A 19,231-nucleotide genomic window follows, 5' to 3' on the forward strand; every position below is an offset into this window, starting at 1 on the left:
GCATTGTAACCCTAATTCTATGAGTGGAGCGGAGCCCCACAGGGAAAGCTCCTATTGGCTAGTGAAACCTAGCTAGCTACAATTGACTGAAGAAAAAAACACGTACACGCACCTGTGTCCAACGAGGTCCAGTGCACCACTGTACTGTATAAGCGGGCTTCGCTCGCACAACTGCTCCTAACTGACATTTTCAGCGAGCAGAATGAGGGGTCAGCAAGTCTTTTCCCTGTGGGGCTCCGCTCCACACATAGAACCAGGGTTACAATGCATAACCATCGTTCTATTTCGTGGAGCTCCACCCCACAGGGCTAGTTCCTATTGGCATAAGCGAAGCTACACGACCGCACCATACACACTTGCTGGCACCTCAATAACGAAGGACTGGCCAGCCAGGACACAAGCCAGCGCTCCAAGGTGAGCTCATACCAAACGTTGGCCCACCCAAGCATTGGACCCACCCGCCACACTCTATCAAAACCAAGGGCAAGGAGAGGTACGTGAGAGCCGGACCGGAAGCGGTTACAAAGTACATAGCCGGTCCTAGCCTCACCCACAGACAATAGCGGACCGTCACTCATAAGACGGTCCCTTCCTGGTACATCATGTCTAACGCTGACTCGCGCTGGCGGCTGTGCCTAGCACAGACGACGCCACGGCGACAGAGGACATGGATAGAAGATAATATCGGACAAAAGGAGACACAGACGACCAAGTCGCCGCCGCACAAATGTCCTCCATAGACACACCATTAAACGGCCCCTCGTAGACTGTGCCCTGAACAGCCCCAGGCAGACGGCGACCCGCAGTCTCATAAGACATGGAGAAGCCATCACAAATCCACTGGGAGAGATGCTGTTTAGACAGCGCTGAGCCCACCTTCCCTGCGCCGTGGCAAACCAACAGCTGGGGGGTAGTACGGACCTCAGCTGTGCGCTAAACATAACAAGTCAGCGCATGCAGAGGACACAATAAATGTAAGCGGGCCTCTTCCTCGCTCACATGAGGCGGAGGATAGAAGGCTCTCAGCTCCAAATCCTGTGCACTAAAGGCGCACTTTCGGAATGAAAGATGGATCTGTGCGCAAAACAGCTTTGCTCCCATCACCTGTGATGAGATAAACTGTCAGAGCTCTCAGATCACTGACCCGCTTGCCTGATGTCAAAGCAAGGAGCAGAGCGGTCTTAATAGCGGTCTTGAGAGAAATTTGCTCCAGTGGTTCAAACGGCGCTTCACACGGCGCGTTCAGAACCAAGAGCAAATCCTAAGGTTGCGCCGTAGCTTTATGTACTGGGCGAAGATGGCGTACACCAGTCAGGAAACGTTTAACCGGGGGGTGCCCAAAAACCGTCGAACCGGGGGCATGCAAATCGAGCCCTCCGCCTGGGACAGCGCGTTTGGCCAAGGAGGGATGAACCACGGTCCCACAGACGTCATGGCCATCACCTCCGCATACCATCTCGCCCAGTGGCGATCTGCCGCTATCAGAATCACTGATAGACCCTCTGACCGCACTCTGGCTAGCAATGGTAAAATCAGCCCCATCGGCGGGAAGGCATAAAGCAGAGCCTTCAGCCAGGGGGCATGTGCGAACACATCCACCCCCAGCGGAGGCTAGTCCTGCTGCTTCAGAGAAAACCAGAGGGGACACTTCGCGTTCTCTCTCGAAGCGAAGAGATCCACCTCTGCCCTGCCGAACCGAGCCAAGAGTTGAGCCACAATCCGTGGATGCAGGCTCCACTCGCCCGGATGAGGCCCACCTCGGGACCTAAGTCCGCCCTGACATTCAGACGGCCGGCAATGTGCCGCGCCATCAGAGACCGGAGGTTGACATGAGCCCATCACCACAGCATCACCGCCAGTCGGTGAAGGGCCAGTGACTGAACTCCCCCTTGCCGTTTGATGTACGCTACTGTGGTCTGGTTGTCTGACCGCACCAGTACAATCCCCCCCCCACTAGGTGGACGAAGTGGCGCAACACCAGCAACACTGTCTCTAATTGCAGGAGGTTGATGTGGCGCCATTCCCCGACGGCCCACAAACCATCTACGGCCTGTGACAGACATGTACTATGATTGAAAAATCTAACTGGGTTTAGTTAGATAATCAAAAGAACACGCAATGTGGTCGATTCAAGCTGGTTTGAAACAAAAGACAATAGTTTTATTCTGTTACCATTTGCAAAGCGGACTCTAAACAGGAAGTGTATCCTGGTCAAGAGTACTGGGACTCAGTCGTGAAGACTCTTTTATAACTTCGTATAGAGGGAGGTGACGTGCACTCAGACAAAGGGTAAAGGGGAGTGATGTCACAAACCAAAATGTTCTATCTAAACAGAGGGATTCTCTGGGAACGGATGGAAAGGCAGTTTCACAGAGGTTAAAACAATAAACTAAAGGAGAAACTCAGAAAACATCAATCAAGTGGGAAAACAGAAAGAAACAAATTGGGGGGTAACACATTGGTGATACTTTAATTTCATTAACAGTACCACCCCAGCCGTTTAGAGACGCGTCTGTGAAAACGGCGACGTGAGTAGACACGCCGTGCGCTATTACGTGCCAGTCGCTCCAATGGCTGAGGTCCACTCCCAATGATCCAGGTATTCGCACAAGGCGCTGTCTGTGTCTCACAGGATCTAGACGAAGCCATGCGAACCACCTATGGGTGGGCCTCATGTGTAACAGGCCCAGGGGCACCACCACATGCGCCGCCACCATCAGACCTAGAAGGCGCATGATCGACAGAACTGATACCTTCAGAGAAGGATGGAAAACGCTGAGACATTTCTCCAGCGTTTCCCTCCTTGGATTGGACCGACACGCTCTCATTGTGCCCGTGTCCAGATTGATACCTTGGTAAACAATCTGATGGGCCAGCGACAGAGCGCTCTTCTCCCAGTTGACCGCAAACCCCAGGTTGATGAGATGTCTCACCACCGTGGCGGTGTGCGTCAAAGCCAACAAAGGGGAGCCAGATAGGGACGTCCCGTCTTACTCACTAACGTCCCAGTTAGTGCCGTAACGGCGTGCTCCGTGATCGTCATGTCTGCTAATTCAGCAGAAGACTCCGCGGCTCGAGCCGGACCCACCAAGGTTTTACCACCTCTCTCCCTGTAAAGGAGCAACCAACAGACCCCGTCGCATGCTAGCGAACTGAGGCACAACAAGAGATGCGGACTGTACGTTCCTACCAACAGGCACATTGTGATCAAAATAACATTTTACTGTAATTTTATTGTCACCAACCCGGAAACATGCACACCATCGCTCTCATAAGAGCGGGGTGGGAAAGGCAGAAAACAGTCACGCATCCTCTCACACCGTTAGAAGGTGCGTCTCTTCTTGCCCCAAGCCAGACGAGGAGAGACCGGTGCACTCGCAGGAGCCGAGCCGGTCCGAGCACTCTGGGCTGGCCGGACAGGGTGGGGCAGAGGTGGAAACTCCGTGCTCGCAGTCCCGGCGGCCGATGGCAGTGGGGCGGGAGCCCGTAGCAGGTTGTTAAGAGTGCTTACGCTGTTGATAACGCCTGGTCTTGGTTGAAACAGCAGCGGCTGAGACACTCGGACGTGCAGACACACTGTGCCTTCCCGGAGCGGCGAGGTGATGAGCGAGGAGGAGCCGGTCTTGCTCCTGGGTGCGACACTGCTCCAGGACCTTCGACACAGCCACACCAAACAACCCCTGCTTGCTAGTTGAGGAGGACGCCCTTGTTCTCCTCGCGCAGACCGGTCAGGGACAGCCACAGATGATGCTGGTGCACGACAGAAGTGGCCATCACTCCTCCCATGCAGGAAATGGAGATCTTCACCAACTGAGGGATGGCTCCCGCAGCCTCAGACCTCTTCGCTCTCCAATCTGCTTCCACAGTGGAGGGGATCTGCTCCTTGGCTAGCTGGCTGATGTAGATGGCTAGCATAGCGATGGAAGATGAAGCAGCAACGGCTTGCACCGCCAGCGCATAGCTCTTGTCCGCCAAGGGCAGGGTCGTCTTGTCCTTGGGGTCAGGCATCAACGGCTTCCTGACAGAACCCCAAGCAGCAGAGAAGCCAGGCACGAGCACCGCAGCGATGTCGGGTTCCAGCTCAGGGGAGCCACCTGTCATGACGTCATCTCAGCCAGCCATCTTGGTAGCTTTAGCGAAGGATCATAGCGGAGCTCTCAGTGCAGCCAGCTGAGCCCATCCCTCCTCCACGAACGGTTGGGCATCGCCGGCAGGAGACGAGGGGCAGGTGTTCCAGAGCTCCAGAGAGGCAGCCCCGTAGCAACGGGAACAGCAGCTTGAGCAGGTCATGGTCGAAGGATCTATACCTGAGCCTCCGGATAAGAGCCGTTCGCCTCCAGGGTCACTGAGGAAGAATACTCGCCATCCTCAGGGCCCTCGTCTCCTTCATCAGACGGCGGGAGGGGCAACATCGGAGCCGGCTGTTGTAGGGGCACATCACCCACATCTGAGCCGCCCTGTGGGAGAGCGGGATCTTCAGTCTCCTGCAGCGGCGGCGTCTCAAAGAAGTGCGCTCGGAGGATCCTCTTCAGAGGAGAGCACAGACCTGGCAGTAAGGAGACGGAACCAGGCCCGCCTTGGCGTGCTGCTGCCCTATACAGCGGAAGCAGAGGGGATGTCCCGTGTCGGTGTAACGAGCGCCGCAACAGAGTCTATCTGGAGGACTAATCAGCGCCGGCCGGGGGGCCCCGGGGGATGCCGCTGGCTCCTCGGAGAGTTGCTGAGAAGTCATCTTCGGGTCTTCTCTTTTTCAGTTGTTTTCGCAAGCCTATACAGTGGTGCACTGGATCTGGTTGGACACAGGTGTGTGTATGGTATTTTTTCTTCAGTCAATTGTAGCTAGCTAGGTTTCACTAGCCAATAGGAGCATGCCCTGTGTAGCGAAGCTCCACGAAATAGAACTTTGCCGAACGTGGCTAATTTGTCAACAAACCTCCAGAGTCAGTCTTTGCTAATGATTAGAACTGGGTAAACATTTGAGTGGGCAGCATTAAAAAAAAACACATGACTGGCGAGGCATGTTCGTCGCCGCCAACCCCAAGGATGTGTTTATGAACACATAATCGTTCCGCCTCTGATTGTGGTGTGTGGGGTGGGGGGGACAGTGGGGATGAGCTGTCACTGCAGGTGCGCTTTTGGCTTCAGACAGTCGTCACGAGCGTTGCCAGCCGGAGAGGTGCCTCATCGTGTGTTCCCACCCCTCTTCTGTCTCCTCAGTCTAATTGGGAGACTGGGGCCCATCAATCTCGTTTGTCACATCGTGCAGCTGGCAGATTTCGGAGAGGTGGGGGGCCTGTTATTTTGCAGTGGCAGAGACGGTCGGGGGCGCCCACCGTCTTGCTAGGAGTCGGATGCTATCTGCCAGTGCGATTAATAGGGGGGGCGGTTTCTCCCCTGTGCTGTTCATTAGCTTTTAATTGGAGTCAACCACCCCCAGCGCTCCTTTGGCAGTGGGAGATATGTGCTTTAGTTATTGTTATTGTGCCGGCTGCCGTCCGCCCTGCACCCCCGATTCCACTTCTAATCCTCTCCGATGAGCCGATAGGAGGAAGTGACAGGAAGTGAGAGTTTTTCCTCGTACCTGTGCTGTCGCCTGCCTGATTCCGCTGACAGTATTTAGCCTCTGCCCCACGGCGGGCTCACTCGTCTTAGCGTCCCGAAAGAGTCCCAAATGAGGATATTGTCCTTCCACTTCAGACCCCCGGACGGAGCGTTTCGACAGCTGTAGGTGTGTGTATTAATGTGGCCTCAGAGCAAACAGGGAAGAGTGAGCTGTGTAGGAGACCCCCCCAGCTCCATGGCGGAGAGAGAGGTGATTGTCTTCATCCTTCTTGAACTTTCTGTTCCCCCCACACCTCCGTTTCGATTAAAACGTTAATTGCCTTTCTGCCTGGGAACGTGCGGACACACACACACCCATGTCCTCCCCTCCCAGCGTTTCCAAGATATACACACGGCACACATCCACCTGAGCTAATTGCTCTAGGTGTGTTGGTGTGTGTGTGTGTGTGTGTGTGTGTGTGTGTGTGTGTGTAGGCACAGCAGTCCATGGGGACAGCAACAAAACATAGCGATCTCAGTAAACTTCCATCGGGGTTCACGCTAGGTTAGTAGCTCTTGCTCTTGTCTACAGGGACTGTCTCTGCCAGCTCCTAATGCATTCCAGCTCCATGCACTCGAGCCAGGAATGCTTATTAAAATCAGCCCAGGTAAACTCGCCACAGTGACTCAGCAGATAACGCAGCAGCCCTTCTTTCATTTTAAAGTCAATAACATCTCCACACAGAATTTTTTTATGGACACGTTTGTAAACAATCCAGCTGTTTTGTGGAAGAAAGTATAGATGTTTTTTGTTTTTTTAATTCACTGCCAAGTTTTTAATGAGTTATTGACATCGATGATCCCAAACATCTGCTAGGCCCTCACGGTTCATTACGCGATGAAACCAATTAAGTACAGTAGCACCAGCAGAGTCGGAGTTTGTCAGCTCCCCAACAGTACGCTGTGCTAGCCTGACTCCCCGCTATATAGTCAGCCGGTAACCCCTTCCTTCATGTTTTCCCATATCAATGGAAATGTTGTTGCTGGTGGAGGATTAACTAGGTACATCTTACATTGGAGAGTGTTTGATTGCTGATTGCTTATGCATTCGGTTATCGCTCCAGGGTATAGCCTACAGGCTATCTTTCTCTTTCTCTCTCTCTCTCTCTCTCTCTCTCTCTCCCCCTCTCTCTCTGATTTTAATTTATTTCTCATACTTTCTCACAAGATGTTGTATATGAGTGTTCATGTTTTTGAAGCTACTGTACAATGATAATAAGTTATATTCCAAGCAGCATAAATAGCTCCTGTACCCTCAGGAAAGAAAATACTTTTAATCAACTGCATTTTCACATATTGTAGTACTTGCACATACAGCCCCAAGCAATTGCAGTGCTAGACTTTCATATTTTTCAAAACAAAGCTGACTTTTCGCCATACAGCAAGTCACTCCCCTGGGCAGTCGTCACCTTGGCAAAGGCAATCAATGCGAGTGCAATGTTCCGAAAATATGCCACGAATGCAACTGCTCTGTGAAGACATGGCTCTTGAATCGCGGGAGTGTTTAGGACAGGTAACAACTTATCTCTGACAACCCATGATCCATAAAAGTTCTTTATTGACATGCCAAACACAAATCCCCTCAAGTACCTCTCTCCCTGTGAAAAGCACGTCCTTCTCATCCACACCCCCGGGGAGAGTGAAAGTGCTCCACTCAGAGTGCCTGGCATTCTTGTGCGGCAGAGCGCCAGGGGGAAAGTGACCCCAGGATACATCATCTCATAAAATGGAGGCTGCCTTTGAGTGTTGTCGACAATCAGGTTGCTGCTTCTGAACCTCCGACTGATGTGCTGAGATTACTTTTGTTACTCTTCTCAGGATTGACACTGCTCTAAGGAACCCAGATCGGGCCCTGTCATCTCTCTCACATTAAACACAATTATACTTTTTTTATTTTATTTCAAAAATACTACAAATTTGAATGCAGTTCAGCGCCCGAAGCCATGTCCTTTTCCAGCTATCCACCATATCTCATCAGTGTTCGGGGGGGGGCGGTAGGCACCCCTGCAGCAGTAGTGTAAAGGAACAAGGAACACATGCTGTGATATAAAAATAATTATACAATGGGTAGTTCCGACCTCGCAATCTGATTGGTTAAGAGCCGTTGTATATGCCACGATATACCATGGGTAAAACTGTTCTATGTGAACTATTACTGCGTCAATTATTAGGCTACTGTCTGTAAAAATTTTAGTTCCATTGCGTAACCTTCTGTTGGTTACATTACGGTTTCTCCTCGAGAAAATGGAAACATTCAATGTCAATTTTGAGTTGTTCTATCCGTCCTGTAGCTTACCACTCTGGTTTTTCATCACCACTTTTGCAACTCGCAGTTGCACAGCAAAAGTAGGCTACACTTCGTTAATGGCTAGCTAGGTTGGTCAGGAGTATTAGTTTTGGTTGCTAGGACTAATTGTTTGTTGCTTTGAAACTCCATAGCATACCTTTCTTGCCGGAGTTCACTAAAATTGATATTAAGACACTGAAATAGTAGGTATTTATCCTATAAATGTTTCCTGATGATGTAACTCGGCTGCGCCTCGTGCCTATGACCGCACCGCAACCCATGGTATATTGGCCATATACCACACCCTCTCATGAGTTATTGCTTCAATAAATAAATAAAAAATTCAATGGCAGCCAATTTTGATCCTCACCACAGATGTAGCATCTGTCTAGACATCCACACATCTCACATCTCACTCACCCACACACTCATCTACAGCTCCAGTCACTGTCTACAAACTACAAACATTCTTTTCTCTCTCTCTCTCTCTCTCTCTCTCTCTCTCTCTCTCTCTCTCTCTCTCTCTCAATCTCTCATTAATCTGTGTTTTGTTATTGTCTCGACTCATACACATCACACATGCATAGACATACACACACAAGCAGACATACAAACATGTGCACTGACACACGTACTGTACACACACACACAAATCACTCGGCCCCTGCACTGGGTAATACCTCCTCTGTTCGGTCACTCCCAGCCAATGGGAAGAGCAGGACCGGTCTCTCTGCCCCCTAGGTTCTTAACCAATGAGACCCACCGCTCCCACCAGAAAAAGTGCCACTTTTGATTTAAGATGAATTAAAAACAGGAAAGTACAACGGAGAGAGCTTGGAATTGCCTCCAGCTTCACACACACGCTCACACACACACACACGCACACACGCATGCCCATCCTCCCAGACCTCACACTGTGCAGTGTTTGCTTGTTTGTTTGTTTGTGCTTTAGCCCCACAGACGACGGGGCGGACTTTGCATTTTTTATCACTTGTCATGCTGTTGTTTTGTTTATCAGGTTTTGTGTTTGTTTGAATTTGTGATGGGTTATATTATTGATATTGTGATGACAATAAACTACATTATTATCCATGCACGTGTCATGATGGAAACACACAACATTGACAAAAGAACCAGTTATAACTGGCTACCACACGCCTGCTTAGGCTTGGCTAATGACAAAGAAGACATCTGAAAAATAGAAGCAACATATATACATAATAATACATTTGCTATTTAAAAAATACCTAGCACGCCTATCAATAATGCCCTTATCACAATTGTCACAATTTAATTGTGGTTTGTTATGATTTCTCTGGGTTATACTCATTGGTATGCCTGTCTGTCATGTCACTTTGTTCTTTCATCCAGATGCCCCCACCACTACCCCTATACCCACCACAGCTACCACCACCACACCCACCACCACCACCATCTACTACCCCGAAGCCACTCAAGGTACGGTATGCCCTCCCAGCACCTCTGTGTGTTTGTGTGTCTGTGCGTGTGTGTGTGTGTGTGTGTATGTGCGTGTGTGTGAGAGAGGATGTGTGTGTGTGAGAGAGAGGATGTGTGTGTGTATGTGTGTGTGTGTGTGTGAGAGAGAGAGAGAGAGAGAGAGAGAGAGAGAGAGGATGCGTGTGTGTGTGTGAGTGTGTGTGTGTGTGTGTGTGTGTGTACCTCTATACCCACCACAGCCTACCCTCATCTCATACCACCACCATCCCTCCATCTGCCACCCTGAACCTATATGCACACATGTTCATTTCACAGACCCCAGGGGCGGGGCTTCAGGAAGGGCTGGCGGAAGGGGGGTTGGGGTCGGGTGTGGTGGGGTAGGGATTGCCCCAGGGGCCGGGACTCGTGGGAGCGCGAGACACAGCCTTTTCTGGCATGCTCTTGACATATACTAATACACCCAACGGAACCATGCCTCCAATCAGTGCACTCAACTGTCCACCTGAGTCACATAGGAATTACGGTTATGGTTGGTAGTAGACAGGTAGGTACCCTTACCAGTCCAAGCCATGATTCAGTATAACAAACTACCCTAACCACTCCAAACCTCAATTGAATATACCCCAACCACCCTAACCACGATTCAATATACCCCAACCACCTTAACCACTCCGAACCACGATTCAATACAGCCCAACCCTAACCACTGCGAACTAATTCAATCCAGCCCAACCCTAACCACTCCGAACTACGATTCAATACAGCCCGACCCTAACCACTCCAAACCACGATTCAATACAGACCAACCCTGAACCACGATTCAATACAGCCCAACCCTAACCACTCCGAACCACGATTAAATACAGACCAACCCTGAACCACGATTCAATACAGCTCAACCACCCTAACCACTTCTAACCATGATTCAATATACCCCAACCACCCTAACCACTCTGAACCACGATTCAATACAGCTCAACCACCCTAACCATTCTGAACGAATTCAATACATGGTTTATGTGATGTTTTTCAGTGTGTGTGTTTGAGCTGCAGTACGTGAAGAGAAGAGATAGAAAGAGAGAGAGAGAGAGAGAGAGAGAGACAGAGACAGAAAGAAAAGGAAAAGAGAGAGCCTGCTAACAGAGCAGCCAGGCGGCCCTGATAAGATTTCCAGGAACGATAGTACCGATAACAGAGTCTGACTGGAGGCCAAGTCTCTGCTCCCTCTGTGTGGTTTGTCAATGTGACTCATCAGACCCCTCACATTTCTCAAACGATCCCGCAATCTTATCGGGATCTGGGCCTGTCAATGGGCCTGGCTGAGCCTGGGATTACAGAAGACCATTGTGTTTCCGGAGATGAACAATGGCGCTTTATTTTTTATCCCCTCAGACAAAAGAGCAGCATAGAGACGGTGGACTGCTCCCTTGTCCCCTCTCCCCCAAACGCCTGTCCAGCCCGAACCCGAATCGCGCGAGACGTTCACATTCCGAAGACACGCCTCCCTTGTAGAAATGCAGGATCAGAGACAAGGATAAGTTCAAGTCTCCCAGGTGCTGTAAAACGCATTCTGGATCAACCCGGTAGCGAAAGTGATAGGCGAGAGTTACGAGCCCCCCCTTCCGCTGAGATTCACTCGCGATGGAATCGATTACAACTTTGTCGGACGCCATTGGGGTTCGTTACAGAAGCTGATGAAAGCACTTGATGTATTAAACCATTGGTTGATAGTTCCCTTCATGGACTTTTGGATTTTCCTTTTGGCCGCCCACTTACTCCTCATTCCCCTAGCTTCGATTGTATCTCATACACAGCACATGGAACACCTGTTCCTTCTTCTGTTTGCAGCAAACTCCCAGCTCCATTGTCTGACAGGGTTTGTGCTACCAGTACCCATCGATTGTTGTACAGTCACCTCAAGAACTCTGCACGCTGGCTCTACGCCCACCACAGGACACCCACAGACTTTGATAGGCTTCCATCAATAGGAAACTCTACTGCTAGTAGCGCTGCATGCATTGCAACATGAATACTGTCCATCATGTTGTTGATATGATAGTTGCTTCATGTTAGGGATACCATGGCACTTGAGTACTGCCTTGAATGTAATTCCTGTTGAAATCCAATTGCTGATACGGAAGGTGAGTCCTCAGTCGGTGAAATTCCATGTCAATTGCTAGACTCAGTTTTGGTCGCCATTGAGAAACTATCACCTATGAATATTGTACCTTAGCTGCATGCAAAAATGTTGGTAAATAATAACTGTCACAGTTTCAGAACACGTTGCTGCAGGCCATTGTCAGCGTTAAAATTTCTGAATCTCTGTTCTGCGCGTAAACAAAAACAATACTTTATGTCTCTTGCTTCTGAACAAGAACAGCCCTGGGCTACGAATGCAATCAAAGGCTCTGGCAGACAACTCCACTCACAATGGGATTAAATCCCTCAAGACAAAGCAATCATCTGAGTCATGCTTGATTATGCCATCTGATTGGATGAAAAGAAAGGCCGAACGATGTCGAGTGATTGGATAAACCTTGTCCTCAGACCAAGAAGTGGCCTGTGCTAGATTGGCTGCATTATTTCTATACAACTGCCCAAAAACAGTGACAAAGCGCACGCTATCAGTGTCAATCAAATTGAACGGAATCATATTGCATTGTGGGACTGGTGATGTGGACGTAAGTATTCGTGGTGATGGCATTTGCAGTGTAAAGTTATGTGTAAAGAAACAATGTAACGTCCCTGAGACGGCAAAGCAAAGACGGACATCGGGAAGAAACCATATGCAGTAAAAGAACCCCCCTTTTATATGGTCTCTTCCACAGTGTTCCATTGTTTCTGTGTATTTAGATCTGGGGGAGCAGTCTCTCATGGCCCATAATGCCGTTCGGCTGCTGGTTTCACTTCTCCACACCGTGAATGAGTATAGATCAGAGAGGCAGCTGCCAACTAATCTATCAGCCTGTGCAAAAGGGGCAGAGGACACTTAGAGCTTTAATACATTTTTGATAAACTGGCTATAAGGTGACCGAAATAGAGTATACTGCACTTTTTAAAAATCTATTAAAGCTCCGACCAAGGGCTTTAAGTGCTCGCTGGCTTCAAGAGGTGACATTTAGAGAAGACTAAATTTCCATTTACACTGCAAAATAAATGGCTAAATGGAAAGGCCTGGCTCACTAGCTCTTCCGCACTATAGACAGATGCCATTTATTTTTATTTTGTAACTCCTAACTTTTTAATGTATCCAAACATAGCCCAGAAATGTATGTTTATTGAGATTGTTTTTGATTTATAAGACAAAACTGAGTCATATCTCATATTCCCCATCTCTCTCTCTCTCTTTCTCTCTCTGTCACCCATCCATCTCTCTCTCTCTCTCTCTCTCTCTCTCTCTCTCTCTCTTCTCTCTCTTGGTTCTGCTCTTTATTTCCCTTCATTTTCTTTCTCTGTCTGTCCTTGGAGTGTTTTTCTCTGGCTTGGTCCTGAAGCCCCCTCCGCCCCCCAATCCAACCCCCACAACTCTCTTATTTTATCTCCACCTGCTTTGTCGGCCTTCCTCCTCGTCTCTCTCCTCTTTCTCCAGCCAGACTCGGGGGAAGTTCCTCCTCATCTCTCTCCTCTGTCTCCAGCCAGACTCGGGGGAAGGAGGCAGAGGTGGATATTGTCGTTTTTAGCTCCCCTCCCACTCAGGGCAGCCTTGATGTCCTGTTGGTAGTCAGGGGTGACGTCTTGACTCTGGTCTCCTTCTCAAAGCATGTTGGAAGAATCTTGAATCCTCCGATTCTGTGTAGCAGGATGTGAGGAAAAGAGGAAGCCTTGAATAACTCCACCCACTCACATCCCTTTCTCTATCCACATCCCTCTCTCCTGCTCTTTTTCCTCTTCCAGTTTGAGTTATATAACAAATGACCCCCCCCCCCTCCCCCGCTCAAATAAGATGTCACCAAATTGCACTCCACCAACCTACCCGTGCAAACAAGCGCTTGTAAAGTGTACCAAGAGGCACAACAGAAAAATCCATTCATAAAATGTACTTCCACTGATAAAACAATTTTGAAATAGGATACCAGCCCGCCACGGCTTTTAATTGATGAAAGGCCATAAACAGAGACGGCAATTCATTTCAACCCCACCGATGAAAAAAACGTCACATAAGCACACACACACACACACACACACACAAGCAAATCCTTTCGTAAGGGTTTAAATTGCATAAACACCATCTGGCAAACTGATTTTGGAATTGAACAAATGAATTGCCCCTGTCCAAGCACTCGTGCGCCGAGATAGAGCAGTCCATTTCTCTCTCCCCTGTCTTGACTCCACCAGCAGCATGAAGCGCTGGACAGAGAGCGATGACTTGCTGGAAGAGGATAGGCTAATTCACTAAAGGTCAATTGCATTACCACAAGGAAAACAATGGCTAGGGACGTGTGAGATGCATAGCCAGGGGAGAGCGTCCTCTGCAAACACAGCAATGCACCCAATCTGTCTTCTTTATGCGGAGGTATATTGTTATTGGAGGACCATGATTGCGCTCCATGATGGCTTCAGAGAGATTGAACTAATAAACCAGGCATGATGGTAATCAGCGAGCCAGCCAGGCAGCCCTGAACGACACACTCACCCTAACTCAGATCAAGACCCTGCCCTGCACACACATCCAAAACACATTAGCATCCACCGCCGCTTAATTCTTCGAAGACAATGTGGATAGGACCAGAATCTCTGGTGCAAAGGAATTACACCCCTTAAAAACCCATGATATCTACAGTGGAATAGAGAAGCAAGCACCTAATCTTAAAAAGCTGTAATACCTAGCTGTAATACCTAGCACCTAATCTTGAGAGAATTACTATTTTTCTCCCTAAAGAGGAAATAAACCGTTTGTATAAACAATCCAAAAATGTGAAGCGAGGAACGCTTCTCGTTCAAGAAATCTTGACATGGAAGGTAGATATTCAGCAGAAACACAATTTAGCACAAAAATATAAAAAAAATAAAGGTATTAAGGATATTGCTTTCATGTATTTTGCCAGATAACTAGCTATTAGCCTAATTATGTGTTTATTATCAACTCCCAGCCACTACCCACCAATATCGCACCTTGGTGTTGTGCGCTATCCACTGCCTCAGACACGCTCCTAGCCATCTAACATGAACCTATGATGAACCACGGGGTTCTAATGAGGTTTGGCCCCCTGCGCTGCCAATAAGGTCAGGATGTGCGGTGATAGTGGTATTTCCACCTTAACTTGGCAGGTGTCCTTATACATCTGGCGCTGACTTATGTCTCAGTTTGCCACAAGGGGTTCATGGGAACTGTAGTAATTAGCCACAAAGCTCTGTGGCCATTGTCATGTCTGCTGATGTCAGCTGCCGATGTCAGCAAAGTGCCAGTGGTGCCTCAGGTGACCTGCGACACGAGGAAGGGGGGGCGGGGGCCTCTTTGGGGACCGGCGATAGCTCATCAGTAGACACACCGAAGGGTCTGCACAGTTGCCACGGTGATGTAATGGGGTTAACAGATGTCCAGGGGCCTCTCTGATGACTGAGGGTTGACCAGGCAGGTGCTATCGTCCTGCTCAATTCGAATGAGCGCCGATTCTGCCGTCGCCACAAACGCTAGAGTCCTGAGCTTAGCCCTCCAGCATTTTCAGAGGAGCATGATTCAATCCCATCCCACCTGAAGACACTTCAGGAACACGGGAAACTCCATCTCACTCAGTATTACAGCTGTAGAAGGGAAAGCCCTACTACAGGAATTTGAATCCATTCCCCTTTGTACGCCTCCTTGTTTCAAGACGCTGCCCTTGAACTGATTGCCTCCAGTCTTTTTCTTAACTTCCTGAGGACACAGGCTGTTAATCTCTGAGGACTATTTCAGCTTCCAAGCGCAGTTGAGGTGATCTGGACTACCCATCAGCCTGATAAGAGAATGAGCCTGGAGCATCGGTGTAGGATTAGCAACTGCCAAGCAGTAGTAGAAAGCAAGTTGCACAATCCCCATTCTGCCTTTTCTCGAGGTCGGAATCAATTTTAAAGACGCTGAGGTGCCGAAAGTAGCTTTGCAGAGCGGTTTCTTCTAGCGATTATGCTAAACAACTGTCATCTGAACACGAGGCCTGTGGCACTACTTTACACAGACTACAAGGAACCTCAACCAGAGAGCCTGGCCCTGTGAGGCCTCACTTTCCCCTCCAAGAAAGACTTGATCTGGGCTTGTCTTTTGAGATAGCTCCTTGTGTCCTGATCCTCTGGCTTTTTCAGAGGAGACCAGGCCTCCAGCGAGCCACTTCCCTGCAGTCTCTGGTGATTTCAGCGCTGGAAGAGTTGAACGCTCTCGTTCTGCTGCATTGAGCTGAGAACCCATAAGAGAGCCTCGGAGGGAGGAGGAGAGAGGAGTGCCAGCCTTCTATGACTCACCCACTCATGTCGAACTTAAAATAGGAAGATGAGCCATTGACATGTTTACATAGCCTACATGTCAGGACATGTCGTACCATCATATGACTCATATGAAAAGTGTGAAACGTTTTGTGACAGTTATATTATTGAATTATCAGCCTTTATTTATACGGGTAAGCCAATTAAGAACAGATTCAGTTCTTACAGTTTCAGTACACTTACAGCCTGTCAAAAGTGCACATCAATCACATCATCAGTGTCTGTCTGTAGAAGGTACATCATCAGTAAAAAGGCAGGGGAGAAAAGTGTGTGATCGGTAGATAGAATGTCAGAAAGTCTGTTTAAAGGCTTTAGGGGAAATAAAGGCATCCAGTTTTAAAAGAGGCTCCACTCATTTGCAGGAGAGAAGTGAAAAGCATTCCAAACACAAGTGTGTACATTGGGAAGAGTCCAATGTATACCGTACAGTAGGTACTAGATATTTCCTTTGGTAGTCATAGTATTATAATACACACTGACTTCAGAACTGCAGAGGCTTCATGATTCAAGACTCAACACTACTGTATGTCTATTGTGTTGACTGTTGGTTTGCACAATTCGACACACTCTTTTTTCATATCCACAGGGTGCTTTGATTGGCCAACTGACATCTCCCTGAGACGTGTTTCTGAAAACAGACACGCTCTGCTCCTGCAGGGTGGAGTACAGTCTAACTACCCCCCCCCCCATCCACCCTTCTGTCTTCAGACACCAGAACAAAGAGGAGACTGGTACCCCACAATCAGATTATGGCTAGATTTAATTTAGTCTCCCAGGAGAGGGTGCAGGATGTTCAGTTATGCCACTCTGCCAGATGGATGGATGGATGGATGGATGAATGGTTGGATGGATGGGTTGGATGGGTAGATGGATGGATGGATAAATGGATGGATAAATAGATGGCTCGGTGGGTGGGTGGATAGATGAGCAGATTTCTGCACCTCGAGGTCTGGCGATGCAGAACTTGTTTTTGTCCTCAAAATGGTGCCGAAAAGTTTACCAGAGTTTGGAAATTTAGTTAACCCATATTTCTTCAGAATGTTCTGCTGCCTTATCAGATAAACATGGTTCTAATATTGAATATAAAACAGTGAATATGGACTGACTTCGGCACATTCTGCCAGTATCTGAATAAGGTCAAATAACAGTAACAGTAACTCGTAATATATGTGAAAAGACCTCTAGGTAATTTTCATTCTCTGTAACATTGAAATGTGCCAAATCAAGGTTAGTATGATTGCTTTTGACAAATGTTATTTCACTAACCCTGTAATTTATTGAGATTACCAAGGTAATGCCGCATCGATCAAAATATGCCCTTTGCAAATGAACTTTAAGACATTTCATAGACACACAGGCCCAATAGCCTTCAACGGGGGTGTGCAGTTGGGTTTGTATTGACCGATTGCTGTCTTGTTTACCATATATGCAAACTACGTCTGCAACACATGATAATGCTCCCCCATATGAAGCCACGACGCTCCCCTCCCAGTTTGACGTCCAACATGTGTTTGTGTGTTTATTTTGTTTTATTTATCTTGCACTGCCTTTGATTTCCCTATAGCCTTGTGTCTTTTGTCATGTACTGGTCTCTGAATGCTTGCTTATGAGTGCCATTTGTTTTCTCCTTCCCACCCCTCCCCACCCCACCTGGAACCTCTTCTCCTCCCTCCTTTTTTTTTGCATGCCGTTCCTCCTGTTCCTCCCTTCCTTCTCCTCCTCCACCACCACGCCACCGCTCCCCCGCGTTCTCAGACGCTGCGCCCAGCACTGAACCCGCAGCTCACGGTTGGTATCTCTCCCTCCTTACTCTGGTCAGAAGCATGTCCCGCGCCTCAGACGCATGGCCCCCGGTCACTCAGGCGCCTTTTGTAACGCCGACTAATGTTCTTTTTGAATACCGCGCCATCCTCACTACCTGTACGTGAAGCCCACTCACGAACCGTACTTTGATGACGGAGTTATCACGAAGTGTCATGGATTGCTGTCGGTCTGTCTGTCCCTGCTTGTTTGTGTCCATCTGCCCATTTGTATTTGTCTGTGGTTGTATTGTCTATCGCCCAATCCCAAATCGAGCCTCCAGCCACTTCCCTAATACTTTTGATCTTATAGAATTATTTAGGCTTAACAAATATGGTTGTGGCTCCTCGGCCTCCAATTAGGCTGTGTTTAATATTCACCATATTACTCAGGCCTAACCTTCTATATCTTCTAGTTCTCTATCGCTAGAGGTCGATTAGGGATTGGCTATTATCCGTTCATCGCCGTGTCTTATCCTGCCGCCTGTCTGCCTGTCCACAGATCTGTGTCTGTGTGTGAAAGCCTCACAGCTCCATATTCATTTCAGGAGAGCCCCCCAGTGGGGTGTTTTAATCAAAATTGCCGCGCGTAATTGAGGACCAGCTCCCATTTCCATGACAACGCATGAGTGTGCATAAGTCCTTGTTGACGTTTTGCCTGCAGAGATCTCAATTTCTGCCGAGAATGAATAAATAATAAGCCACCTTAAAGCACTCCTTTTCTATGAATTTAAATAATGTTAAGTGGCTGTCTTTGTAATGTGATATATCACAAACCTTAACCACTGCAACACTCAGACAGTATTCTGTTTGCTAAAAGATTCCAGCTGTTTTTTTTTATTTATTACAAAAACCCACACTAGGGACTGGAAGAAGGACACCAAAACTCACCCGCTGATCTCCACAAGTGCACAAGTAGAGTAGTGGTGAGAGCATTGGACTCCCACCCAGGAGACTGGGATGTTATCATCAGTGTTACTGCTTTAGCCACTGACCGCTACAATTAATACACAGCTGGACACAGCTACAATATCACTGAAACAAAGATTTTCTTTTAGATCTACCATTGTTCTTGGAAATTATAGTGGTTATTCATTTAAAATTATATCCCCACAATTTGACTTTGCTGTATATCAAAGTAAGGTGTTTTTAAGCGGTGCAGCCGTATCATACATGTGACATAATACAATATGTCCATCTGTGTCTGTTCGTAGCATGAGATTTAGACCAATACCGTTGAACAACAGCAGAGGCCAGTAGAGATTGCTCATAAACGTGCACCGCTTACTTCACTACCTGGGTGTGATTTTTATTAACAAAATAAACAATAAAAGTATTAAAATGTTTGGGTAAAAACACAGTCTGATGCTGATTCTAAATACAGGGCTACATTCAGTCTGTCCAGTGACATCAACGGTCAGTGTACAGTAGGTACAGTATGATTAACCAACTAGAAACCATCACCAATGAATATTCACAGTTCAATAATCTAACCTGCACTGAACAATAGGTCACACTTTACAATAAGGGTCACAAAAAACCTTTAACTAATGCTTATTTAGGGTTAGGTTAGGTTACTAATGTTAATTAATACCTTAGTTAAGGTTAGGGTTAGGTTAGTTAACCTTAGTTA

The 19,231-nt window shown here is 48.0% G+C and overlaps 1 protein-coding gene across 3 annotated transcripts in view; it reads left to right on the forward strand.

Moving 5' to 3' along the window:
* Positions 1–19,231, forward strand: part of cadm1a (cell adhesion molecule 1a) — a 269,138-nt gene that overhangs the window by 223,692 nt on the left and 26,215 nt on the right. For 2 of the 3 annotated variants that reach the window (XM_084447047.1, XM_084447046.1), the window contains 2 exons: positions 9,260–9,346; positions 17,555–17,587. In XM_084447047.1, coding sequence (XP_084303173.1) covers positions 9,260–9,346; positions 17,555–17,587 — 120 coding nt within the window. The remainder of the gene's footprint in view (positions 1–9,259; positions 9,347–17,554; positions 17,588–19,231) is intronic. The other variant, XM_084447045.1, reaches the window with a different exon arrangement.

The sequence above is a fragment of the Borostomias antarcticus genome (genome assembly GCF_949987555.1).
Source record: "Borostomias antarcticus genome assembly, chromosome: 1".
Lineage (NCBI taxonomy): Eukaryota > Metazoa > Chordata > Actinopteri > Stomiiformes > Stomiidae > Borostomias > Borostomias antarcticus.